This window comes from Labeo rohita, chromosome 8 (assembly GCF_022985175.1).
Source record: "Labeo rohita strain BAU-BD-2019 chromosome 8, IGBB_LRoh.1.0, whole genome shotgun sequence".
Taxonomy (NCBI): Eukaryota; Metazoa; Chordata; class Actinopteri; order Cypriniformes; family Cyprinidae; genus Labeo; species Labeo rohita.
The window spans coordinates 12,600,793-12,621,224 of record NC_066876.1 but is presented as its reverse complement, the minus strand read 5'-3'; the positions used below and the strand labels follow the sequence as shown (position 1 = coordinate 12,621,224).

Below are 20,432 nucleotides of genomic sequence, written 5' to 3'. Positions count from 1 at the left end.
TTCTTGTTATAAAATGGTACACTCCGTGACACTCGCTGTGAGAAATACTGCAAGCAGAGTGATAGATGGTGAAATGGTTGGAGTGCTGTTATCACTAGAATATCGCACTCCTCAACCAATCAGATTCAAGGACCAGAAAGAACTGTTGTATGCATGTGTATATATAGTTTTAATTATTAAGTAGCACAGGTATATTTGTAGCAATAGCCAAAAATACATTGTATGGATCAAAATTATCGATTTTTTTAAGGCAAAAACCATTAGGATATTAAGTGAAGATCATGTTCCATTAAGATGTTTTGTAAATTTCGTAGCGTAAATACATCGAAACTTAATTTTTGATTAGTAATATGCATTGCTAGGACCTATATTTGGCCAACTTTAAGGGCGATTTTCTCAACATTTGGATTTTATGCACAAATCCTGATGTTCAAATTTGTTAGTTGTATCTTGGCCAAATATCTTCCTATTCCCATAAATCATACATCAACTGAAATCTTATTTATTTAGCTTTCAGATGATGTATAAATCTCAATTTAAAAAAAAAAATTGACCCAATATGATTGGTTTTGTGGTCTAGGGTCACACACACACATATATATATGGCTGTTCAATCAGCAAAACACATTTGCTCACTCTGTGGAAGATTTGGCATCAAATGGGTAAGTGACACTGAGGGTGAGGATTAGATCATCATGGGTCGTCACGGGTCAACAAATGAGCACATCTGAGCTGGGAAAGGCTGATATCATTTTAATCTCTTGTAATCTGCTACCAGCTATGATCTACCCATCTGTCGAGAGCACAGTTAAAGGGTTCATACAGCAAAAGCAGCAAAAGGGGTCAGGGAGCTCAGGATTAAGAACTAAAACTACTAGCACAAAATAAAAAGTACAATATATTTTGTTCATTTTTACAGTTTTTTAAACATTTTTTTAGTTAGAGATTTGTCCTGTAGACATCTTCACCATGAGACACTTCTAGGTCTTGTAGGTCTGTCATATATCATATCATTTGATATATAAACAGTGCTTCCTCTATTAATAATAATGTAGGACCCACAATTTAAAATGTGGGACCACAAAGAAAGGGCCTGGTGTTGTTGACGGCATCTCTCCACTTTGTTCTCTCTGCGTCCCCTATGACCGTATCTATTAATTGAGTCTGGTTGAGTTGTGTGTGCCTAATCATGTTAACTCAGACGGTTACGGTCAACACACACACACACACAGGGTTGGGGGAAATCAGAGGTGAAGAACTGGCATGTGTAACCTGATATACTTAATGAGTTTACCAGATCAGACAAGAATAGAGGCCACAATTTTATTGTCACCTTAGTAACTAGACCATAATTCTGAAAAAAGTCTTTTCATGCCTACGATTCACTTGAAATTTGAACGTTTTATTTTTGTTCCCCCTTAGACAATTAACTGTATTGTAGAGTCAAGAACGCAGAAATCAAATGTAACTTGATTTGTTTGAATAATAACTAAAAAATATTCATAAAATATTCTAAAGAAGTTATTTATAATTTGTATTAAATATTATTATTATTATTAAATATATTTCCTTTTTAATTACCTGATATATACTGATGCACACTCAAACACACACATACAAAAAGACAAAAGACATGATTTGCTCAGAAACATCTTATTAAATATCTTTAGGAACATGGAACAAAACAATTTCTGCTGTTTCTACTAACAGGAGCTGCAATGGCTGGTCCAAGAATATAGCACATTCTGCACTCAATATATATATTCATATATTTAGAATAGTCTCAATGCATTGCACCTCTTTCTAAATTTTTACTACTTTTAACATGAACAGGAAGTAATGTTAGAAAAATAAAATACGAAAACAGCCTAGTTAACAAAAATATTCCATCAAACTACAAAAAAAAAAAAAAAAAAAAAAAAAAAAAAAAAAGACAACAAAGGAGATCATTTATTTTACTCTTAAATGAAAATGTAACAAATTGGTGCACTTTGCAGCATGATGATTTAAGATAAGTTTTTTTCCCCCAACATCTCTTTGCCTGTAAAAACACAAGATGATGTATAAAAAAAAAAAACAATAAAACATTAAAAACATATTACAATTCAGAGAAACTAAGTATATTCTTCAGACATACCCCCTTCAAAATAACTGAAGGATTGTTTTTCTTTGAATCACATGCCAACATGTTATTAAGACCCAACCTTTACATCTCAGCAGATACTGAGATTTAGCACAACAGCTTGTTTCCAAACTGTTCACATATTAAAAACCATATTTAACATGAATAAATTATGGTATTATGAATATTATGGAAGCCCGTTTCTGCCACAGATTAAAAAAAAATAAATAAACAAAAAAATAACAATAAAATAAAAATCAATTCTGACTTTTCTCTTAGTCGTGATATAAACTTGCAATTCTGCCTTTTACTCTCAGAATGGCATGATATAAACATACAGTTGTGAGAAATAGTCAGAATTGTGAGATATAAACTACATAGACCTCTTTCTCAAAGTTGTGATAAAAACTCGCAATTCTGACTTTATTTCTCGCAACTGCAAATTTATATCGCAATTTGACTTTTTCTTGCAATTCTGACTTTTTTCCTCAGAATTCTGGTAAAAACTTACAATTCTGACTTTATTTTTTGCAATTCTGACTTTTTTCCCCCTCACAATTCTGACTTAGTCAGAATTAGATAAAAACTCAAAATTCTGACTTTATTTCTCACAATTGCGAGTTCAAATCTTATAATTCTGACTACTTCTTGCAATTGCGAGTTTATATTTCTTAATTCTGACTCTTTTTTTTTCTTGCAATTCTGACTTTTCTCAGAATTCTGATTAAAACATAATTGACTAAAACAAAACTCTGACTTTACTTCTCACAATCGCGAGTTTATATCTTGTAATTCTGCCTTTTTCCCCCCTCACAATTCTGACTTTTTCCTCCTTCACAATTCTGACTTTTTCTGATAATTCTGATAAAAACTCCCAATTGTGAATTTATTTCTTACAATTGTGAGTTTATGTCTTGTAATTCTGCCCTTTTTCTCACAATTCTGACTTTTTCTCAGAATTCTGATCAAAACATAATTCTGACTTTCTCGCAATCGTGAGTTTATATCTTGTAATTCTGACTTCTTTCCCCCTCACAATTCTGAATTTTTTTTTAGAATTCTGATAAAAACTTACAATTCTGACTTTATTTCTCACAATTGTGAGTTTGTCTTGTAATTCTGCCATTTTTCCTGCAATTCTGACTTTTTCTCAGTTTATATCTCGCAATTCTGACTTTTTTCTTGCAATTCTAACATTTCTCAGAATCGTAAGATATAAACTTGCAACTGCGAGTTACAAAATCCAATTTTGAGGGGAAAAAAAGACCGATATGTTCTCAGAATTGCAAATTAATAACACATAATTGCGTGTTATAAAGTCAGAAATGCCAGTTTATATTTGCAAGTTTATATCATGCAATTCTGACGTTATTTCTCAAAAAAGTTGCCAGAAAAAAAAGTCAGAATTTTGAGATAAAACTTGTAATTACCTTTTTTATTTTTTTATTCAGTGGCGGCAACGGGCTTCCATAGAATAGGGCCAAAGACAAATGTTAGAAATTCTTTTGAAATGACATTTTTCTCAAGTACTTGACAAATATTTATGCATGTCACATAGAAACCTTTATGAATGACAGACAAATAAACATCACAGGATGTGAAAGATCTTCATATTCTGTTTCAAATGACATTTCAATAAAATATTTAAGGATAAAAATCTTCGGAGATGAGGACTGACACCACTGCAAGCACTATCGGTGTGAATGGGAGGAGATTTAGAGGCAAACCGCACACTTTCTCAGTTGCACTTGCTTTGGATTCATAGACAATCATTACACTACACTTCAGAGCACTGAATGTATTATAATAAGATTATTTTAAGAACAAAAAGTGCTAATGGATTCTTTACAACGCAAGTTGTGTTTTGACAGTGTGATTTGAACTGTCGATACTCAGTTAACCGCAGCACTCTGTTCCAAGTGTTCACTAAACAGTACAGTAAATTAGTATTGCCTTGTATACAGCACTGTTATCTGTATACAAGTATATGATCTGGCTGTTAGGTCCCAAATACTGTCACTTTAACATTCTCAAACACACTCAGCAAAGTGTTCCTTCCTGCTATAATGCACAAAACCTTTTGGAAAAAATGTGTAAATAAGGCTGAAAACAAAGCAATAGTTGTAAAATTATGTTACCAAGTGAAATGATCCTTGCATAATGAGGGTTTTCTGTTAAAAACTAATACAAAACAAATGAAAGAAACCATCAGGCTGTATTACAGGTCAGGTAGAAAGAGAAAAAAACATCTCAAACGTTAGTTGGAATGACTCACCGAGGAAGCACCAGTTATGTTGTAAATATCAAGACTGTGGTAATAAAAAAAAAAATGCAATTTCTCTTTGCACCATGCTGACAAGCTGCAACACACACCTATAACAAATCAAACCTTAGAGTGGAGAACTGCATCTCCCCTTTCCTGCTTACAGGCAAAAAGGATCTGCACAAAGACTAGACGTAATACATTTAAATAAATAAATTACAAGTCAACTCTGAATCTGAAGTGGATACAGTATGAGCCTCAAATAGAGATCAACCATCAGAGTTCAAAGCACAACTGCACACTATTAAATCAAGAAGGCTGCTGAAGTCACCACTCCATGACAGTGTCTCCAATGGTCAAAAATCAGTTTAAATGCTATAAAAGTCATAGTGTACATTTAAAAATGCTTTGTGTTGTACATAGTTACTGTAAAGATTATAAAATGTCTGTAAACCAAAAATGAGAATGAACTTATAGTTACAACTAAATACTAGTGATTAGTAATCGATTGTGATAATGCAATATAGTAGGATTTGTACAGTTGAAGAGCCTGTCAATAAATGCCCGCTAAATGCTGCGCATCCTCTCTGCGTCCAAAAACAAAGCACACCTGCAGTGCTTGTGGGAATCTACATTATGAACCACATTCACTTGAACAGCAGTTAGAAAGTGCCACCAATATTAAACAAAAAACAGGCCAAAAATGTGGCGCCCAAAAGAGGCTCAACAGATTTTAACCAAAAAAAAAAAACAAACAAACAACAACATTTCCCCACATCTTTCAATGGGACTGCCTGAGTGCGACCGTTCTCAAGTTTTTCCCTTCCAGTCTTCCTTCTTTTGAAAACCATGCACTGCAAGTACATTCGTTTCTCATATCAATTTTATCTACTGCATAGCCATCCGCCTCCAAAACGCGCAATCGTTACAATTTCAAGGTGGCAAAATACAGTATGTAATAAGAAATGCTTTCAATATGAGCTATTAATTTAAAATAGCATAACGAGATGACTGAAACATAAATTTGTATGACTGAATCAGTTTCCTTACATTTAAGGCATTCGAAGGATTCGGAAGCAAGACTCGGACACTGGAAGTTAAATTAGGAACAAGCAAACTACATTTTGTGCGTTAATTCAAGCAGTGCAATTCGAACATAAAGCACAATAACCTTGCACCACTAAGTAAACCTTAATCCTCTCGCTTTTTAACGGGATCCGCGCCATGCATAAAGCAAGTTTGGGCTTGTTTGTGTTTGGTGCGAATGTGATAGTGGCCACCGAGGGCACTCATTAATGCGTTGGTTAAATTCGAACACTTCCAATTATCTGACACGGATGCTTTGTGCAGATGGAGCAGTGCAGGCCAAAAAAAAAGGAACACTGATATTGGAAATTCGGTAGATTTTTTATAAAGTGATTTTTCCATCTATCAGTCCATTTTCGTGTTCTCCGAGAGAGAGATGAACGAGTACAACCTGCGTTGCATCCACTCGCTGTTGTCATGGAGACACCTTCAGATCAGCTCCAAAGCTGCTGCGCTGTCGAAGTGTTTAGAAGGTGTGTTAACCAACTTTAGTGTTGATGACAAACTTGATCAAAAAGGAAAGAGTTTTTAAAGGATTGTGGGATGAAGAGAGTCTACAGCTGGCTTTTTATTAAAGGAACGGACTGAGGATTTCACTGACTGGGTGGAATGGCGCGTTGCGACTACCATCTGAAAACCTACCCGTGCTAAACACTATACCCCGCTTTCTCCTAGTTCTGGCTTTGTTGGCATGTCGTCCTCTCTCCTGTTATGGCAGCTGTGGGTGAGAACGCTCCACTGGTAGCCAGCGAAAGTGGGGCTGATTGGGAGGTATTGGAAAATGCGATGGCGCCGCAGGAAGTCCATTCCAAACGGAAGGTCGTAAGACTCCATTCTATCCCGTTTAGATACGCTGTTCCCACGATTCATCTTACGGATACCCCTTTCCTCCGGGGTGCCTGGAATGGAATAGAAAGAGCTAATGAGAGGGAGAAAGGGAATGCACCGAAAATTAAAAGGTTTCACATATAATGTATTCAATCCCTTGTCATCCAAGATATTTATGTCTTTCTTTTTTCAGTCGTAAAGAAATTATGTTTTTTGAGAAAAACATTTCTGCATTTTTCTCCATATAATGGACTGATATGGTGCCCCATTTTTTGAACTTCCAAAATGCAGTTTAAATGCAGCTTCAAACGATCCCAAATGCGGTTGTAAACGATCCCAGACAAGGAAGAAGGGTCTTATGTAGCGAAAAAAAATACAATTTAAATACTTTTTAATCTCAAACGCTCATCTTGCCTTTCTTTTGCTGAGCTCTGTGTATTCTGGTTCAAGACAGTTAGGGTATGTCGAAAAACTCCAATCGTATTTTCTCCCTTACCAACCCCGTCTTTGCAAAGTGAACATGCGACATAGGACAATTTGAAGTTGAGGGAGAACATGAGACATACCCTAACTGTCATGAACCAGAAAAAAAACAGTTCAGGCAGAGTACGACAACACGAGCGTTTGACATGAAAAAGTATATAAATTGTATCATTTTTAGGAAAATTACAGATCATTATGCTAGATAAGACCCTTCTTTCTTGACTGGGATTGTTTACAACCGCATTTGGGATTGTTTGAAGCCACATTTAAACTGCATTTTGGAAGTTCAAAAATGGGGCACCATGGACTTCTCCTTTAAAAATTGGACTTCTCCTTTAAAAATGAACTTTGCCTTTAAAAGGAAGTGGACTTCTCCTTTAAAAATTGCATATGAAAGCAATGTGAAGTCAACCGCTTGAATTTGTCAAGCTCATAATCATTATTTTTTTATCATGCCGTGCTCTCCATCGGTGTAATTCATAAATGTGCATTTATTATGTACAGTACTATCACATGATTGATTATGAAACTGATTCCGGTTAGAATATACATTGCTGAACACGGCTACTGAAAGTTTCTAAAAATTTCAGTGTGTGAGATTTTCCTGTTTTGTTTTTGCCAGTTCTTGAAGCTCCGCCCTCTTCTGAAAAGGGGCCATGAGCACCAGCTCATTTGCATTTAAAGGGACAGTCACCGGTACAGTACGTTTTGGCTCACACTCTAGAAAGCTGCGATTTTAACAAGCTATAAGAAAAAATTATCTTTTGAGTATTTTAAGCTAAAACTATACACACTGTGGACAGAGATTTATTTTACATCTTGTAAAAAGTGGCACAACAGGTCACCTTTAATTCAGTTGTGTGCAGTGTAGGGCAGCACTGTTTTTGTTTACACATGAGCAGCTTATGATCTTGCGTTTTCAGTTTCTTGGAGAGGCTTGTTTCATGATAAATGTGATCTCTGTATCTTAGGTTGATTATAACATGCATCTGAAAATCCAACACATGCCACTGATCTTCCTAAACTTGTAATAAGCACAAATAAACCAGCTGTAGTCATCAGAAGGTACGTTTTAAAGGGATAGTTTATCCAAAAATGAAATTCTGTTATTAATTACTCACCCTTATATTGACCTTCATTCATCTTCAGAACACAAATTAAGATATTTTTAATGAAATCCGAGAGCTTTCTGACCCTGCATAGACAGCAACGCAATTGACACGTTCAAGGCCCAAAAAGGTATACGACACAGAAAAGATGATATTGTTGAATAAAGTATTTTTTTCACTTTGTGCACAAAAAGTATTCTTGTACGTCATAACATTATGGTTGAACTACTGATGTCACATGGACTATTTTAACCATGTCCTTACTACCTTTATCTGCTTTGAACGTGTCAGTTGCGTTGCTGTCTATGCAAGCTCTCAGATTTCATGAAAAATATCTTCATTTGTTTTCTGAAGACGAACGATGATTGTATGGGTTTGGAACGACATGAGGGTGAATAATTAATGACAGAATTTTCATTTTTGGGTGAACTATCCCTTTTAGGGTTTACTGTGGTTTTCTGACAACACAAAAGATTTATTTAAGTAGTAGCAGTGGAAGAATAGTTATATTGATATATAATCGGACAATGTAGGCTTTTTGGCCTAACTGTGCAGCCACAATTTATATAGTTCTATGAATTCCTAATGTTATAATTTTAAAATTAAATGGTGATTGAACACAGCACCACAACACTATCATACACAGGTGCCAAAAAAAAACAAAAACAAAAAAAAAAAATCCTGTGTGATTCCTATTTTATTACTACATTAACCACCATTTTTAACTACAAAATGAGAAATTCTTTCAAATTTTATATTATACATTAACTAGTTTGTTTATTTTTAAGGATGAGAGCAACAAAGTGACATTTTCACCAAATGTTTGATTGGATTGAAAAGAAACAGGTTCTCCATCTTCTGATCGTTCAGACAAAGTGTTTTATGAGCATATTATGAAATATGGACTTACCAGGAATAGTATTATCCAGCACAAACGCCACTGAACCTCCTACAAACATGGCAGTCGTAAGCAGAACGTTCAGCACCTGATCTATCTGCACTATACCTACAAAAAAAGAAAAGAATATGGTTCCTCACTGGTTCCTAGAGAAGCAATCATCATTGTGGTGAGTATACAGAATATACACGGATTTGTGTATCTACCAGTGACTAGAGGGTTTCCTTTGAGGTAGCTGGGCAGGACCAGGCCAAAGAAGATGGAAAAACCAAGGACAAACAGATTGCGGGATGAATTGAGATCCACAAACTGCAGGTTGGAAAGACCAACGGCGGTGATCATGCCGAAGAGAGTGCAAAACAGTGCTCCCAGAACTGGATCCGGCAATGATGCAAAGAGAGCGCTGAATTTACCGACCATTCCTAGTAGTAGCATCAGTGCCGCACCATACTGAATTACCCGCCTGCTGCCCACCTACACAATCAAACACACAGACAGAAGAAAACAACCAATCAGAAAAAACTACTGCATTAGTCCTATTTATTAAAAGTAAATGCTGTTCTTTTGATGTTTCTAACATAAATGTCTTTATTGACACTTTTGATCAAATTAATGCATCCCTGCAGAAAAAAATATTAACGTTAAACTATTACTAATTCCAAACTTTTGAAGTGTTTAACCATGAATAAGCTGATATCTAGTTCCTGCAGTAAATGTGTCACGACAACTTGTAACTATGAAGCTATAACACTTAAAAGTATTAAAATCAAAGTAGTAGCCTCATGAGTAGCAGTTGCATATGTAATAAATAAATAGCTCCTGTGGGAATGGCTATGTGGGAGTACATAGCCAGCCAGAGCTTATGTTAATGATGCTTTGGAAACTCAAATGCCTCTCTGCTCAGTATTGAAGGCCTTTGGGGTGCTAATGATCCACTGCAGTCACTGAGGGCCAGACTAACACATGCTGCTATGTGCCATATGGACTGCTCTCTGAATGTGCTTTTAACACCCAGCTCCTTAAAGCCTAGCACTGTTCTCTGTAAAACCAAGCTAATTTTTGGTTCCTTCATTGTAAGCGACTGCACAAAAGAAAAATCAGACAGGCCCAATAGGAAAAGATCCTACTTTTGTGATTCCCAGCACTCCAATATTTGGGCTAGAAGATGTGGAGCCATTTCCTGTCCCAAAGACGCCATCGAGAACACAGGAAAGACCTTCCATAAATATCCCTCTGAGAAAAAGAGATTCAAATTTGTGCATTAGGATACCAAACATGCTATATGTCTTGTCAGTTTTTATATTGTGTCATTGTATTGTACCTGTTAATGGCATGTATTGGCGGAGGTGGGGCACAGGAGAGACGGGCACAGGCGTAATAGTCTCCAATGGACTCTATGATACTGGCAACCACTGCACTCAGCATCCCAATCACCCCTGCTGCTGTCACTGTGGGCAACCCCCATTGGACTAGAACACAGAACCATTCACACAAAGTATAATGAGTAATCTTATCAGGCTTAGCATACAGAAATTCATACCACATGAAAGGTTATTGGATATACAGTTGAGGTCAAAAGTTTACATACACCTTGAAGAACCTGCAAAATATTAATTATTTTACCAAAATAAGAGGGATCATACAAAATGCATGTAATTTTTTTTATTTAGTACTGACCTGAATAATATATTTCATATAAAAGATGTTTACGTATAGTTTACAAGAGTAAATAATAGCTGAATTTATAAAAAGGACCCTGTTCGAAAGTTTATATACCCTTGATTTTTAATACTGTGTTGTCACCTGAATGATCCACAGCTGTGTCTGTTTTGTTTAGTGATAGTTGTTCATGAGTCTCTTATTTGTCCTGAACAGTTAAACTGCCTGCTGTTCTTTAGAAAAAAATCCTTCAGGTCCCACAAATTATTTGGTTTTTTAGCATTTTTGTGCATTTGAACCCTTCACAACAGTGACTGTATGATTCTGAGATCCATCTTTTCACACTGAGGACAACTGAGTGACTCAAATGCAACTATTATAGAAGGTTCAAATGCTCACTGATGCTTCAGAAGGAAAAACGATGAATTAAGAGCCGGGGGTGAAAACTTTTGAGCAGAATGAAGATGTGTCCATTTTTCTTATTTGCCAAAACATCATATTTTTTCATTTAGTGCTGCCCTTCAGAAGCTACAGAAGATACTTTAATTTTTTATCAGAAGACAAGAGTTAAATTTATCCTAATCTTCAAATTCAAAAAGCTTTTCCTTCTGGAGCATCAGTGAGTGTTTGAACCTTCTGTAATAGTTGCATATGAGTCCTTCAGTTGTCCTCAGTGTGAAAAGATGGATCTCAAAATCATACAGTCATTGCTGGAAAGGGTACAAATACACAAAAATGCTGAAAAACCAAAGAATTTGTGGGACCTGAAGGATTTTTCTAAAGAACAGCAGGCAGTTTAACTGTTCAGGACAAACAAGGGACTCATGAACAACTATCACTAAACAAAAAAAACACAGCGGTGGATCATTTATGTAACAACACAGTACTAAGAATCAAGAGTATGTAAACTTTTGAATGGGGTAATTTTTGTAAATTTAACTTTCTCTTGTGGGCTATATGTAAATGTCTTTTATGTGAAATATCTTATTCAGGTCAGTACTAAAAAAAAAAAAAAAAAAAAAAAAAAAAACAAAAATAATATATATATATATATATATATATATATATATATATATATATATATATATATATATAGATATAGATATAGATATATATATATATATATATATATATATATATAGAGAGATATAGATATAGATATATATAGATATAATTTTGTAAGATCCCTCTTATTTTGGTAAAATAATGAACATTTTGCAGCTTCTGCAAGGTGTGTGTAAACTTTTGACCTCAACTGTATTCTGTTGTAATTGCACATTGTACAGTCAGTGTAATGTGCAGTTACAACACACACAGACGTAATACTCAAAACCAGCACTCACAGGGGTAGGGTATCTTAAACCAGGGAGCGACTGCCAGAATGCCCTGTCTGGCGTCCGTTCGGGCGTAAAACCCGTATTTGTCCTTCTCAGGAGGAAACACGTCAGTCACCGTGAAGATGAAACACAGAAACCATGACACAAGGATCGCCATGATGATCTACAAAGAGACAGAAAGAGAGTTAAATCCAGCTCCTTGAAAAAAACAAAAAAACAAAACAAAACAAAAAAAAAACAGAAATTGATGAGTAACCCAGACTGCTGAACACAAAGCCAGACATGTCATCCAACCTCCTTCACTAGCCTTCAAACAAGCAGACGACACTGCATGCTGTAACTCCCTCACGATTCATCATCATGGATCAATCTGTGTATTTTGGCTTGCCTCTATCTGCCTCCTACACCCGCTTTCATTGCCATGTCATTGTCTGCTGTGCTTCCATTTAAAAACGCAGGCCAAAAACACCTCATTTATGAAACAGCATGGTAATTGCGGCTGTCATCAGAGCTAACGGCAGATTACGAGCTGTGCCAAGACTCTGAAAATGCCAGCTCACGTTCCCGGGAGCTGGAGACAACAGACTGCTAATGATCACGATAATTCCTTTATGAGAAAGTGGATCATTTAGGAAATGAAAAACGTAATACACTGATTATTGAGATATGAAGCAACACATGTCCAACAACTTTACCTGCTAACAGATTTATAAAGCAACATTTGCAATTAATCAAAAATTAAAATTAACCAGAGATGATCACTTAAATGTTAACAACAGAATACAAAAAAAAGAAAGAAAAATTATTATATTTAGATTCTAGGTTGTGGCGTTTTACTGTTTTTACAATTGTTCTCATATCTTCTATCACAACTTTGGCCAAAAAAAAAAGTATGCAAGAAAGTAAGTAAATAAGTAAATATATATATTCTTATTTCAGCTGCTATCAAACTACTGTGTTTCATTATTTTAAAGTTATTATAAAGTTTGACAAAATGTTTAAACAAAATGCCCCTGAGAAAAACAAAAATAAGAAATAGTTAAGTATAGAAATAAACAAGAACAATTATAGTATATTAAGTATAGTAAAGATAGTATATTAAGCATAGTGTATACAATATAATATAATATAATGAAAGCAAGTAAATAAGCAAATGTATGCAGTATTTTAATGGAATGGCACTGAATAAAACAAAAATAATAAAATAATTAGTAAATATTCTTATTTCAGCTGCTAAGAAACTAGTGTTTTGTATTACTTTTTTATAAAGTTTGATAAATGTTTGAATGGAATGGCACTGAGAAAAACAAAAATACAGAAAAATGATGTATATTCACACACTACCAGTCAAAAGTTTTTTTTTTATTAAAAATATTATTATTATTTTTTTAAAGAATTCTCTTCTGCTCACCAAACCTGCATGTATTTGATCCAAAATACAATATTGAGTAATATTGTGAAATATTTTGACTATTTCAAATAACTGCTTTCTATGTGAATATAATTTAAAATGTAATTTATTCCTGTGATTTCAAACCTACATTTTAGCATCATTACTCCAGTCTTCAGTTTCACATGATCATTCTAATATGCTGATTTGCTGTTCAAGAAACATTTATTATTATTATTATTATTACTATTATTATTATTATTATTATATTTAAAATAGCTGAGTATAATAATATATATATGTAGCTGGGGGGAGGGGGGCATTTATAATGTTACAAAAGATTTGTATTTCAGATAAATGCTGTTCTTCTGAACTTTCTATTCAAAGAAATCCGAAAAATAAAAAAAAATACTGTTTCCAACATAATAATAATACTCAAATGTTTTTTGAGTATCAAATAAAAAATGTTAGAATGATTTCTGATGGATCATGTGACTCGAACAATGATGCATAAAAATTCATTTCAAAATCACAGGAATAAATTACATTTTAAAATACATTCAAATAGAAAACTGTTACTTTAAATAGTAAAACATTTCAAAATTTCTGCTGTTTCTGCTTTGGATCAAATAAATGAAGGCTTGGTGAGCAGAAGAAACTTCTTTTTTAAAAAAAAACTAAAAATTTTTAGTTTAAAAACTTTTGACTGGTAGTGTATATAATTCCCTCCATCACTGGATGCACATGAATTAAATAAACAGACATGTTTGTCTTGGATTAATGTGGAGAAACTCACTGGGAACATCTTGAACAGCTGCAGGCGGTAAGACGTACAGCCTTTTTTTGATCTGTAGATGGGGAGCGGCAACTGGATGTTACGTGCGTACTGAGAGAACAGCAGCACCAGGAATATGGTCCTGTTTCAAAGAGGGGAGAGAATTTACACTCTGCATCCACTGAGCTACAAATCGATTACACTGACAGCCAAATCATGTGTGTGTGTGTGTGAACTGTACTCACAGCATGGCAATGCCCCAGTGCTTGCCTGCCCTCTCTCCAGCTGCCTGGAAGCCCGAGAGCCCAATGAGAGTAACAGTAGGGGTGATGGTAAGCGGGCCAATGTACTTCAACAGGACACCTGGCAAACCCAAGGCCCCTATGACCACCTCTATTAGAGACGAGACTATTATAGCACCCTGGATCTACAGAGACAAAGAGAGAGGGAGAGAAAAAATGTGCTTAAATCTGATCAAAGAAATAAAGTAGTGAAGGTTAAAAAGTGTCATTGACAAAGGCCTTCAGACAGCATAATGCTCCTTTTAATCTAATTCAGCTCAAGTTGCTTTGTCTTCGTCTGCCACACCAAAATCAATATCAAATCCGTTTAAGCAAAAGTCTCTTAAAAGACAAATAAAAGGATAGTTCACCCAATAATGAAAACTCTGTCATTAATTACTCAGCCTCATGTTGTTCCAAACCCGTAAGACATTCAAGGCCCAGAAAGAAAGCAAGGACATCATTAAAACAGTCCATGTGGCCTTTAACGTGTCAGTTGCGTTGCCGTCTATGCAGGGTCAGAAAGCTCTCGGAGTTCGTCAAAAACATCTTAATTTGTGTTTTGAAAATAAATTAAGGTCTTAGAGGTTTGGACCAACATGAGAGTGAGTAATTAATGACAGAATTTTCATTTTTGGGTGAACTATACCATTAACATTTACAGTGATAATGGACTTATTGGTTTTTTTTATGACAATTTTCATAATCTCATTTATGGTGTTACAATTCCATGGGCCGATCCTGTTATAACCACTTTGTCACCTCATTTTATTTCATCAGTTTCACACCATCAGTTCCTTTATCAATTTTACATTAATGTTCCTCATTAAATGTGTCTGATCTCATTTCTTTCATCTTCATCTCTTTGTTTTAACACACCTCTCGTATCCTGGGGTACCAGATGTCTTCTGTGTGTGGCAGCTCTGTGGCATTTAATAGAGGAACACCTGCAGAGAAACAGGACAATCAGATTAGCGGTTTTAAGTGAGAGGATACACGAGTGTGTGTGTGTGCGCCATGTACCTGTTGCGTTACATTTCCACTTATCCAGTGAAAGGATGGCTCTTGCAGGGGCGAGAAAAGCAAAAGCACTAGCTTGGAACAATGGAAGCCTGGAGGCAAAACACACACAAAAACACAATCATACACAAGAACAGCTTGTACTGACACAAACACACTCAAACATCCACAACACTCTCGCCCCTTGAAAACATCTATGTGTGGCTGAGGAGCAAAGACAGGTAATGGTCACCAAGAGGAGATCTTAAAGGGACAGTTCACCTAAAAATGAAAATTACCTCACGATTTATTCACCCTCAAGCCATCCTAGGTGTATATAACTTTCCTCTTTCGGATGAATGCAATTGGGGTTATATTAAAAAAAAAATGTCCTAGATCTTCCAAGCTTTATAATGCCAGTGAATGGCTGTTGAGATTTTGAAGTCCTATAAAGTGCACCCATCCATCATAAAAAGTACTCCACATGGCTCCAGAGGGGTAAATAAAGGCCTTCTGAAGTAAATAGATGCATTTGTGTAAGAAAAATATCCATATTTAAAACTTTATAAAGTGTAGCATAAGCTCCGGTGGAATATACTAGTCGTGTGAGAACCAAGATTTGTTTACAGCAAAGGAAAACCAGTCTCCTCTTACAATTTTTTTTGTTTTGTTTTTTTTCAAATCCTCAATTTGTACTTCTAATCCGCTTCCACGTTCACTGCTTCTCATAGGAGCTTATGCTACGCCTCTGTCCAACGCCATCTGCTGGAATGCCTAAGGTGAACATGCGTACAACAGTTAGTGGAAGCTATAGTGAAGCATGTTCATTTCTAATATTCGTTTGAACATTTTTTAGTTTTATTTGCCTTAAAATATTAAAAAAAAGCAATAAAATAAGTGAATTTAATTTAATTTAATTTAATTTAAGTTACTAATTGAATTTATTATTATTACTACAAATAAACAAATAAATATAAAAATAAACATGAAGAGTTCATTTGCAAAAATAATAATAATAATAATAAATAATAATAATAATAATAATAATAATTATTATTATTATTATTATTATTATTATTATAACTCAAAAATACAGCTAACACAATAAAAACACAACACAATAAACGATTTATGAAAAGAAAAAAACAGTTAAAAAATAATATAATATAATATAATATAATATATTATATATGTAACATTTTAAACATTTGATTGACTTCTATATATATAATTTTTTACACACACATTATACACATTATCTCTCTCTCTCTCTCTATATAGACAACAACAACAACTCAAAAATACAGCTAACACAATAAACGATTTATGAAAATTAAAAAAAATAAAAATAAATTATATTATTTATTTATATATATATATATATATATATATATATATATATATATATATATATATATATATACACATACACACACACACACACACACACACAACCGTTCAAAAGTTTGGGGTCAGTAAGACTTGTAATAGTCTTTAAAGAAGTCTCTTATGCTCATCAAGGCTGCATTTATTTGATTAAAAGTATAGAAAAAAAAAAAAAAAACAGTAATATTGCAAAATGTTTTTACAATATAACAATGTTTTTTATTTTAACATACTTTAAAATAGAATTTATTCCTGTGATGAAAAGCTGAATTTTTATCAGCTGTTACTCCAGTCTTAAGTGTCACATGATCCTTCAGAAATCATTCTAATATGCAGATTTATTATTAGAATGATCAATGTTGGATATATATATATATATACACACACACATTCCAAGTAATATCAAATTAACTGCAGTTGGATTGTTTTGATTAAATAATAATAATTAATAAAAATAATAATAATAATAACAATAATAACAACAACTCAAAAATACAGCTAACAATAAAAACACAACACAATAAACGATTTATGAAAAGAAAAAAAAAAAAAAAAAAAAAATAATATAATATAATATAATATAATATAATATAATATAATATAATATAATATAATATAATATAATATAAACAACATTTGAAACATTTGATTTTTGGCCCTTTTTCTAAAATTCTAAAAATTTGGGAAGCTCTGCTCTAACCACTAGATGTCTCCACACACACACTGCTCATATACGGGCTCTCAATCACTGATGTGGGCTCTGAAGTCTGTTGATAAAGACTGCTGCTACATTTAATAAAATGAAAGGGGAAAAAAATCATTGATTTTTAAACTTTCTCTCATTCTCTGTTCCCTTATCACTTCATGCTAATTTGTTGCAGAGCAACAAAGGGGGATGAGGGTCATCATGACCCAGCAATGACAATGAACACAGCCAACATCAAACAATCCACGTTTTGCAAAAAGACAAAAGAAGAGCACAGAATATATTTAAAAGGTCTGCGTTATGTGTGTTCAGATAAAGAGAATGTTTAAGGTCAAAACACCAGTTCATTATCTTACAGCTCAGTGATGATCAGTCAGACGCAACACGTATGATTTGTTCTCAATTAGTGCAGTTTAGTATCACTGATATAGTATTACAGTTTTCAGTGATCATTAAATACGCACACAGCACACAAACGTGCTATATGGAAACATACTAGTTCTTCTGCACGTGTAGGCAGCGCATTAAGAAAGTGACTCAGCACAAAAGTGACTCTACCGGCAACACCTGCCCGGTTCTTTCCACTCTTATCTTCCTCTCACTTCCTTTTTTTCGGTCACTCACTCAGGTTGCCCTGGAGACAGCATGTGCCACGAGCCAGTGACGTCAGAATAGAGGGATCACAAGAGGCAAAGTGGCCTCAAAAGAACACTGAGTGCCAGACACAGAACAGGCAAAGGCTAAATGTCTTTATGACATGAACTGCCTAAAGGATCAGACCTCCACAGATACTCAGCCTCCTCCTCCTGCAATCTACGCCACAGACCCTACTAGAAATTGACGTCACATAAAACTATGTTACAACATTAATTTCATTAAAGCTCAATTTGGCAGCAAAACATTAACAGTGGAATCTTACACAGGAAATATCAGTTTCCTAAGTTGCTGTGATTGATGTTTCATATGTTTGTATGGGCATAAACAGACCCAAGGACTGTAGATAAGACACTGACGCGCAAGTTGTTTTATAAGGGACCAGCATGTACTCATTTGTTTTATCAAATGCATTTGATCCTTATTCAAAGCAGACGGTCATGGAGGCACTGCACGGTGGCCAGACTGGTGACTGCTCCAACCCGAGTCTAATGGTTTGCAAATTATATGAAAAATGCAAAATAAGAACAATTGTAATATACTTTAGAATGTGATATCAAAGCTGAATTTTCAGCATTATTACTCTTCAGTGTCACATGATCCTTCAGAAATCATTCTAATATGCGGATTTGGTGCTCAAGAAACATTTCTTTATTGATGTTGGTAACAGTTGTGCTGCTTAGTATTTTCGTGGAAACCATGACACATTATTTTAGAAATCTTTAAAAACTAGGAAGTTACGGTTTTGTAACAGAGGAGTTTGCCGTCACTTTTGATCAATTTAATACATCATCTTTGCTGAATAAAATAATTAATTTATTAAAAAAAAATCATATATAATAAAATATATATATATATATATATATATATATAAAAAACACTTTTTTGACTGTTTTAAAGCTTAAAAACACCATAATATGTTTGCATATATTTAGTTAACATGCTAAGTTCACCCACTTGTTTCTCAGAAAAACAATGATACAGCCAGTTCCTCTACTTTAAAAATATGCATTCCATATTGGTATGTCTGATTTTGTTTTGGTCTGTGTGATTCCGCCCACTTACAGGCCACATACACACTGCAGGTTTCAGGAGTGACAGCCCCATTTAAATGCGGGAGTGAGTCCCTTAAATTATCGTTACATGTGTGTACAGAACAGCAGTCACTCCTGAATTTGTAATCATAGCAACATGAGACCCTTGCGTTCTACGCTGAGCTTTTTTAAAAACCATTCCTGAGCGCTCTGTCTCACGTTTTCAGATGCAAAGACGCGTTCTGTGTGAATGGCCCCTAAGGTCGTCGCCTTCCATTGTCAGTCGAGCTTGTTCGTGTTGCGTGTTCTCAATCTGGCAACCAGCGTGAGCGTCAAGTCTGAGGAGGAGGGTCTGGGAGGAACAATATTTTGATCTTAAACTGCAGTACCCATTTCAACCACTCGCTGTCACCTTTAAAACTACAATGACTGATTTGTAGTTTGTTTGAGTTTTTCAAATAGTATAGAATTTTAATATAACGACAAAAAAATTTATTTAAAAACAAATTTACCAGCAAACCATCGATTAATAGCCTTAGCCATACATTCACAACTTTAATAATATGATGTGATTTCATGTTTTTCTTTGTCTTTGGAGTGTTACAAGCTGTTCGTACATATATAAGATCTGTAAAGTTGCAAAGATTGAAGTCTCAAACCCAAAGAAATATTCTTTATAAAAGTTAAGACTTCCTAAAATGGCTCATTCAAACATGCCTCCACATGTGCTTGTTCGCTGTTCTTATGATCACAAATGCAGACATGGTGTTGTTTATGCAGCGTGACGAAACGCAACACGTAAAAATACAGTACGAGTCATTACAATCAGTAATTACGTCCTCACTGGATATAAGAAATGCCTCATTTATAATGGGTTTTATTGTTTTTGTCTCGTCGCGCCGGGACACGGCATCACAACACGGTAAGGGGCGTAACATATCCATCACACGGTTGAGGTATTCGGCCAATCACATCTCTCACAGAGTGTCCCGTGCACAGTAGCACTATAAAGAGCTGAAGGCCTTCATTACTGAGTGATTAAAGAACCTGAATCACAAACCCAAAAATCCACAAATGACCACAGCTAAAACTGAACTGACCCATTTTCTCCAGACCTCCTGTTACACAAACAACTGATAGTTGGATTTTGTTCCAACAAAAGCAGCTCTTACACCACAAGGCAACTGTTATGTTCTCTTCCAATTTCCAGTTCTTATTTTCCCTTTCATAATAAAATGCGGTTAGACTTGTGCGCATCAGAGGGTTAACTGTCTTTAAAATGGAGAAATATTTTCAAACAAATCTCAAGGCTAATGGACCATATCGAGAAGGTGGCCTTCAAAAAATGTAACTGGAAGACAATGTGGCTAAAATGCCCTTGTTTTGTAGCCAGTGGGGGAAAAAAACTTGGGAATGCCTTTC

General features: G+C 34.7%; 1 protein-coding gene across 4 annotated transcripts in view; it reads right to left on the bottom strand.

Moving 5' to 3' along the window:
• Positions 1–1,634: 1,634 nt before the first annotated feature.
• Positions 1,635–20,432, bottom strand: part of slc23a2 (solute carrier family 23 member 2) — a 42,722-nt gene continuing 23,924 nt past the window's right edge. For all 4 annotated transcript variants that reach the window (XM_051116865.1, XM_051116866.1, XM_051116867.1 and 1 more), the window contains 10 exons: positions 15,255–15,343; positions 15,111–15,178; positions 14,196–14,377; positions 13,972–14,092; positions 11,792–11,948; positions 10,111–10,258; positions 9,917–10,022; positions 8,996–9,263; positions 8,802–8,897; positions 1,635–6,370 (listed from right to left, as the gene is read on the bottom strand). In XM_051116865.1, the coding sequence (XP_050972822.1) occupies positions 6,126–6,370; positions 8,802–8,897; positions 8,996–9,263; positions 9,917–10,022; positions 10,111–10,258; positions 11,792–11,948; positions 13,972–14,092; positions 14,196–14,377; positions 15,111–15,178; positions 15,255–15,343 (1,480 nt within the window). In that variant the 3' untranslated portion in view covers positions 1,635–6,125. The remainder of the gene's footprint in view (positions 6,371–8,801; positions 8,898–8,995; positions 9,264–9,916; positions 10,023–10,110; positions 10,259–11,791; positions 11,949–13,971; positions 14,093–14,195; positions 14,378–15,110; positions 15,179–15,254; positions 15,344–20,432) is intronic.